Here is an 8,272-nt window from a genome sequence, read left to right as displayed (position 1 = left end):
TATATTGAAGTGCTCTGAACAAATCAATTCAAGAATGAGTATAACAAGATTTGTTTACGAACAATATAAAAATAATACTTATTATTTTCTCGCTAAATTGAAATACTTGCTTACGGGTTTCTTTTTACAGACTTAGCGAGAAAGTCGAAATGATATTAAGAAGATTTTTTATTTATTTTCTTATTACAAAAACATATTTTATAACAATACCATCTTAGTTCAGCTTTACACGATTTTCATTATATACTTTAAAAATTTACAAGAAACTCGTCACAACCAGTTTTTAATTACAAATTAAGTTTTGACATTAATTAAATTCTGCAGCGACTTACCAATTATAAATCTGTTAGATAAAGTAATATTCGATACCACTAAAACTTATAAAAACTAATTGATTAAACTTTAAACATAAGTACTTAATATAAATATAAGTTTCACATTCAATCAAAATTTTTAAACATTTCAAAGTTGAGATACTAGATGCATTTGTTTGAATTTTCCTTATAGGACCGTCGTTTCAATAACACATGAGACTTGGCTCGAAATGGCGTACGATGTATTTTCAACTTATTCAAAATTCATTTAAACACAACAAATTACACTTAAAATCTAAAATAGGAACGAGAATTATAAATTACATTAAATTAACGGACGTATCAAACTTTCTATTTTTTCGTTCAAGAAATAAATTATTTTAAATAATTATTATATTATATTTTTCGCGCTAGGTAGTTGGCAAAATCTGTATTATTACAACAAATTGATTCGTCATATCTACACGCACAAAATTAACAAATGATTAGTTAAAAACAAAACATAAACAGTGTCATCAAAACGTTACTAATCACACACATTCTGAGATATGTTTAATTCTGTCTACGTAACAACATTTCTATCACATAACAAATATTACATTACAACTATGTAATACACAATTAATATGTTTGATTAAACACGCTTCCAACAGCTAGATAAAATACATTTTACTTTTTATAATTTTTTTACTCAAAGACATTGTGACTGCCGCGACCAATCTAGGGATACGTGATTTAAATTTCAAATAATTAATTTTGTATGGTGGTTTTCTTCAGAAACAAACTCACCGTTATACATATATTGCGTCAAATATTTTATCGAATTTATTTATATACCTACTAGAAATATTCGCAAAAAATAAAAACTGGTGTTTCGGCGGGAATGCATTCAGCTCACTCAACGCTAGAGCTCTAGCTAGGATTAGCAATTCTTTCAGGTCGAAACTCGTCCGCGCGTAGTTGAGATAGATAGCCCTGACATTTTTTATCTACCTAATCTTTTGGGCTACAAATGGGAAATAGAGATATAATGTATAAAATATTTTATTCTTATTGCTGCCCGGAGCGATGAACTCATGGCCCGTCTAATGTAAAATGGTTACCGAAAAACAACAGCGTAGATATCACAACGCGAATTGTGAATTGGGTGGCGTCCTACCCATCTCGAAATATAAATTCGAAATTTTAACTGAGAATGCGAATTAGATTTTTAAAACAGTTTTCGATATGTGCCCCGCAAATCCCGTCATTCAAATTCGAGAAACGCGTTTAAGTTATTGGTCAAATTCTGTTGACATCTTCATAGTTACCTTGCATCAGAAGTTTTACAAATATTCTTACAAAAAATACGGCCTCGAGAGCCTTGTAAAGGGATCTTAAGAATCGAAATAATCAATAAAAATATGTTCTAAAAGCTGGGCTTTTAAATTTAAAAGGTTCCAAATCGAAAAGCTATTATAAAATATGAATATGAAAAAAATAATTGCGTTTCACTTGCGATTTCTTCTGAATAGTTGTAATTACAGAACGCCATCTTCATTGATCGATATCAAGTAGCTTCGGATCACCACTATGTAGTAAAAGTTCTCAGCTGCAATAACGAAATCATAGAAATTAGATAAGTTTAAGCAACGGTGTTCTATAACCGTCCAAACATTGATAGATTTCATTTAATGTTAATGGGATAACAACACTAATGGTTGGATAAAACAATAAATGGATAAAACACTCAACACAACACAAACAACACAACGTTAATGGGATTATATTATAGTAAACCAGCCATTCCCAAAGTGGGCGATAACGCCCCCTTGTGGGCCTAAAGGGGGGCGGTAAGAGACCCAGAAAAAAATGGGGTCGTTGTGTAGATAGAGGCTTGAGAGGCGATTTGTAATTTCATTTAGGAGGACTCTTAGATACCGACTGAGCTCTCGCTGTAGTGGTTTTTGAGTAGGTGAAAAAATGGGGGCGCTAAAAAATAATTTATTCTCAAAGTGGGCAGTAGACCAAATAAGTTTGGGAACCCCTGTAGTAAATGGTTAATGCAGGTAATCGGCATCAGCAAAAGCAGGGGTTTAGCTGTGAATTATTAGGTTCCGGTTCGATTTAATTCGTAGTCCGCATCTTTGTGATAGTTATTTGGTATTCAACGTCTGGTGGATATTCTTATCTTGTTTATTTCAAGCATACAGGAGAAGGACTTCGTTTGATTTCACACATTAACACAGCTCTACAATGCATATCTTGGGAACGAAAATGTGTTTAAAACGGTATTAATTTTATTTCATAAGGAACTCACCTAAGAATAGTATTTGTGCGATGACATGGCCAGCCCCCATGTGAAACAGTGACTTCAGGAATCCAATGATGAACAGGACAAGGAAGATTATCCAGAAGATGCAGTACTTCTTCATTATTCCACATTTCTCCTGTAGAAATATTAACTCAGTCCGATTACCCGATTAATGTGTATAATATTTTTTTACTTTAATTGGCAGACAAGAATATGTGCCTGATGATGGATGGTCATCAATCATCATTATTGATAAACGTGCAATTTTTTGAGAACATCAATGTTGATCTACTCTTGGATGCTTGCTCAGACATCCGAAATACGGCATTGGCCTTTGTCATATCCCGTAAAGCGATTGTGTTGCGATAGTTTATTATAACCGTTACGACCACAAAAACGATTCGGTTATAACTTATGTGCTTTTTTTATAATTATTTTTTATGCCTACCTATTTCTAGTAACCTCGAAGGGTTATTTTAGCTTCACAGAACGTGTGGCATGAGCTCACAAGGCTCAGACTGGGAGACTTTGCTAACATCTGCCTAGCAGGAGCCGTGCTTTGCTGAATCTACTACGGGGTCGAAATCGCGAACTACTGAGAAGATCCGGCTAGAGACTCAGTGGACTGTGTCTGTGGGTTAATTTAAACGATGAGTCCTTCGTCGCAAGCGACGGGTTCGACGAGAAGGATGACCGGTGCTTGAGGTACCTAAAAGCACCGTTTGATCCGAAATGACACGTTTAGGGCGACGGCGACTGTTTACCGTTTAATCGTCTTTATTTCCAGTTCCGGCAGCTACGATAAGAGGGTTATCGTGTCACGTCGCTGTTTCGAAGAACTTGTTCGCTCAATTTTGCTTCTCACCTTTACAAAACTGTTAACCTAATAAATATGATTCATAGTTTGCTCTTATATTGGAACTGAATGATCCTGGTTTGCGTCGTGCATCAGTTAAACTTTTTTTTTCGTACTTAAGCTGAGAGCCTTGAGAGGCTATATCAGCGTAACCTTAACTAGTAGGTGAGCTCACGCGGCTCAAACCTGACGACGTTGCTAACACGAACCCTAGCAAGAGCCGTGCTTCGCAGAATCTACCACCGGATCGGAAACACGACCCACTGAGAAGACGCGGCGAGAAACTCAGTGGGCTCAGTTAAACTATCACTGGTTTCTTATGCTGGTCTAACATTCATGCGATTTCCTTGTGATTTTGCAGTTAGATTATTTTAGTTATTAGTTATTAGATTATTTTAGTTATTATATTTTAGTTAGATTATTGTTCCAAGCTCACCTTGTAAACAGCATAAACGAACACCAAATCGAAGAGAAACTTCACGAATAGAAGTACCACGAGCAGGATCACGATGGTGTAAACGACCGACGACATGGCGGCGTCAGCGTCGTCGCGCCTCAGTTGCGCTTCGGTCGCGCTCTTGATGTCCACAGCAAACGTTATTAGGATCACCGCGAGTACAAATGTCAATATCTAAAATAAATTTAATTTTTTATTAGGAAATTAGTATGAAAGGAATCTAATATCCTATACCTTTAAACGAGCAATTCTTGTATATTAATATCTATCTAATATATAAAATTCTCGTGTCACAATGTTCGTTCCCATACTCCTCCGAAACCGCTTGACCGATTCTCATGAAATTTTTTATGCATATTCAGTAAGCCTGAGAATCGGCTACTATCTATTTTTCATACCCCTAAGTGATTAGGGTTGTCCACCCCTAACATATTTTTTTTTATTTGGACTTTTTTTTTTGTTATATTGATGTATTATGTGGTTGAATGAGGTTTTTGTTATTTTTATTATATATTCCCTCAACGTTCATAGCGCTACATGCCTCTTTCACTCATTTACCACACTTACAATAAGTTAGTTTTTTTTCTACACTAGAAATTCCCTAGAAATCTTATATATGGCAAAACAATGTTTGCCGGGTCAGCTAGTACATGTATATAATCTGAACCTCGGAAACGGCTCCAACGATTTTCATAAAATTTAGTATACAGTGGATTTCGGGAGCGATAAATCGATCTAGCCACGATTTATTTTCAGAAAATGTTGTTTTATTCGTGTTTTCAATAATCAACTCTTCTCGACATCTATTGGCGAATAATAATATTATTTTTCTAAATTGAAGGCAACTAACCGCTTTAAAGACACAACCAGATGGCGTTATAAAAAAAAAAAAAAACGAGGAATGCTCGGTCATCATCTACTTTTTTTTTTATTGCCCTTGTAGGCAGACGAGCATACGGCCCACCTGATGGTGAGTGGTTACCGTCGCCCATGGACTTCAGCAATGCCAGGGGCAGAGCCAAGCCGCTGCCTACCGCTACCTAGCCGCTGCCTACCGCTACCTAGCCGCTGCCTAGTTAATATTAATACGTGAAGCATGCAGACTGCTAATATTTAAAAAAAAAACGCAAAAGAAAACATGAAATCAATTAAAAAAACATACAGACTACCATCTATTTGACACACAATAATATATTATATTATTTTGTTTATTGTTAAAGTCAAATTGAGAATAGTTTAATATTGTTTGTCTTTAATACAATTTTTCTATAGTGTATCCTTGGTGAAATGCGTGAATATAGAAGTAGTATAAGTGAGTCGTCTATTATCAAAGGTGGCAACCTGTGCATTTGGACAAAAAAAAATTATTGATATGTCAATACAGATTGATTTGAATATAATCGTCTCCTTCAAAAGATACGGTTCAAAACCTGCATTAAATAAAGGATAATAGTTAACCTGTTATTTATCTAAGATGTCGTTCCGAAGAGTTTTGTGACTGCCAATGGAATACAAAGTCAATAATTCGTTTTTCTGATTTACCAATCATTGTCCAAAAGTCAGATTGCCGGCTTTGATAATAGTCGACTCAAGTCTTTGAAAATAGAATCATAATAATGTTTAAACATTTTAAATTAATTATGGTCGAATGTCGAGTACTGGGCTACCACTAGTATATTTTAATACGTCAAGAAAAACGTTATACAAGTTTGGAGACATGGGAGACATAAAACTGAACTCAAATTATGGTTCTATGCGTGGTTCTATGGATATCAACAAGGATTGGTTTCGAACTTTACAAACAAAGAGTATTCGAGAAATTATAATATTATTACAAATAAATTAATATAAATTATTTTTATTATAAATATTAACAAAAATTACGTAATTTTAAAGTGAAATAGTTTTAGATTTCTTTTTATTGTGTACGTCGGGTTGTCTGATAAAAAAAAATACGTAATCTTAAAGTGAAATAGTTATAAAAAAAAATTATTGTATCCATCGGGTTGTCTGGTATAAAGTTACCGGTGTTTTTTTATAATAATGAATACGTACAGAGTTGATGATGCCCATCGTGATGCATCCACCCCGCAGGTTGAATACAAAACAGAATTTATCCAGCACCGGAAGCTCCATTCTTGCCTGGAATTTCAATTATAACTGGCTTATACATTTTGTTATCAATTAACAACGCATAACAGTTAATAAGTGAGATTAGTGATATAAATGAATTTTATTGTTTATTTTTATTGCTTATATGGATGGACAAGCTCACAGCCCACCTGCTGTTAAGTGGTTACTAAAGCACAAAGACATCTACAACGTAAATGCGCCACCCACCTTGAGATATAAGTTCTAAGGTCTCCGTATAGTTACAACGGCTGCCCCACCCTTCAAACCGAAACGCATTATTGCTTCACGGCAGAAAAAGGCAGGGGGGTGGTACCTACCCGTGCGCTCTCACAAGAGGTCCTACCACCAGTAGAAAGTAGTAGTTGGTACTAACTTCACGAAATTTGGACTAAATTATTTATTATGTAGAGTGCCTACCCTACCAGCTTCTAGTTATTGCAGCTTTTACAGTATTTTTAGAAATGACGTGGTCTTCAGATCTCCTGTCGCGTTAGGTACAACCCGACAACAGGCTCTGAGACGACGACTTGTTGTTATCTGACACGTGTGGAATGTCTATCACAACGAGACTAGACTGGGAAGATTCTCGCGATTATGATTAAAAAGATATGTTCCAGATCTCTGGATACAGGTCATCGTAAAAAATTAGCAACCTCTGTAGTCCAGTTTCTGTGGAACTGTGATATGATAGTTACTTTTTATTATTATTATTGCTTAGATGGGTGTACGAGCTCATGGCCCACCTGGTGTTAAGTGGTTACCAGAGCATATACAACGCAAATGCCGCCACCAACCTTGAGATATGAGTTCTAAGGTCTCAGTATAGTTTTTTTTATGAATGAGTTATTACTGGTGGCCCAGAAGCCTTTCCAGTTTCATTAGGACAGGTGGGCGAGCAAAGGCTCAGCCAGGAAGGGTGGGCTTTGCTAACAGCTGCCCGGGCGCCTCCAAAGAAGACCTAACAACTCAAGAACAACTGCTTCGCGAATGAATCTACTACTGGATCAGAATCGCGACCCGCTGAGAAGATCCAGCGAGAAACTCAGTGGGCTGGCAAATCAGTGTAGCTGCAACAGCTGCCCCACCCTTCAAAACGAAAAGCCTAACTGCTTCACGACAGAAATAGGCAGAGCGGTGGTACCTACCAGTGCGGACTCACAAGACGTCCTACCACCAGTAACCAGTCACATACTAGATCGCCTCAAGACTGAGACTAGTGCTGCTGTTGCACTAAACACAACAGAATTATTTCAGGGGTCCTGACGAGTAATATATCTATGGAGGTCACGATGCACGGAATTAAAGCACATAACTTGAATACGCAAATATAGCAGAGTGGGGATGTAACAAAAATGCATTGATAGTACTTGGCTTTTTTTCCTACCTATGCTGATAGCTTTGAAAGGCTATATCAGCGTTGCCCTAGCTTGTAGGTGAACTCTCGGGGCTCAAACCGGAGGTGTTGCTAACATTGGCCTTAGCAACAGCAGCGCCTTGCAGAATCTACCACTGGATCGGAACCGCGACCCACTGAGAAGATCCGACGAGAAACTCAGGGGGCTATGTCTATGGAATAAACTGTTTCTTACGTCAATTGTTCCTATAAATATATAGTGAGCTGTTGCATTTTTTTTTATTAGAATACAAAGCATCAAACTCATTAACAAACACTAGAATAGCTACCGAAAAATAACACACTTTTTCACAACATTTATTTAAATCACTTTACGATTTCCAGTGTGTGTGTGATAAAAAAATATTTAAAGTGTCATGTAAACTTCTTTTGTCATACAACCAACATTAAAATTAACACAATTGAAGCCCGAAAAGATTTTACAATACTCACCATTTTCGTTATTAGAATGCACTATACAAAATCGCGTAGTGTAACTTCGATGATAGACGGCACAAGTATTTTCTAATACATTTTAGATTTGTCGCGAGTTCATTGTTAAGACGCGCGCTCCGCTTGGGAACGGCCGATTTGATTCATCTCTGTTACATAGTTAAGGGGATGGATTGCACATTTCAGAATGGATACGAATTTTTTTTATATAATTATTTATTGCATAGATGGATGCACGAGCTCACAGCCTTAACACCAGGTGTGTTAAGTGGTTACCGGAGCCCATAGACATCTACAAAGTAAATGGCGCCACCCACCTTGAGATATGAGTTCTAAGGTCTCAGTATAGTTACAACGGCTGCTCCACCCTTCA

At 36.5% G+C, this 8,272-nt stretch overlaps 1 protein-coding gene across 1 annotated transcript; it reads right to left on the bottom strand.

The window, feature by feature from the left end:
* Positions 1-1,695: 1,695 nt before the first annotated feature.
* Positions 1,696-8,037, bottom strand: LOC149500934 (uncharacterized). The gene is made up of 5 exons (XM_089734917.1): positions 7,900-8,037; positions 5,976-6,062; positions 3,900-4,094; positions 2,614-2,743; positions 1,696-1,905 (listed from the first exon to the last, which is right to left on the bottom strand). The coding sequence occupies exons 1-5, from the start codon at positions 7,900-7,902 to the stop codon at positions 1,835-1,837; spliced, it is 486 nt and encodes a 161-aa protein (XP_089591043.1). The 5' UTR covers positions 7,903-8,037; the 3' UTR covers positions 1,696-1,834.
* Positions 8,038-8,272: the final 235 nt, after the last annotated feature.

Source organism: Bombyx mandarina, chromosome 18 (genome assembly GCF_030267445.1).
Source record: "Bombyx mandarina strain Sakado chromosome 18, ASM3026744v2".
Taxonomy (NCBI): domain Eukaryota; kingdom Metazoa; phylum Arthropoda; class Insecta; order Lepidoptera; family Bombycidae; genus Bombyx; species Bombyx mandarina.
The sequence above is the reverse complement of the archived record's forward strand: the minus strand, read 5'-3'. Positions and strand labels throughout refer to the sequence as shown.

Coding starts and splice junctions, on each gene's coding strand:
- LOC149500934 (XM_089734917.1), bottom strand. Junction 4,095..5,975: donor CGATGGGCATCATCAACTCT/GTACGTATTCAT, acceptor AATTTATTTTAG/ATATTGACATTTGTACTCGC. Junction 1,906..2,613: donor CGCACAAATACTATTCTTAG/GTGAGTTCCTTA, acceptor TCGTTATTGCAG/CTGAGAACTTTTACTACATA.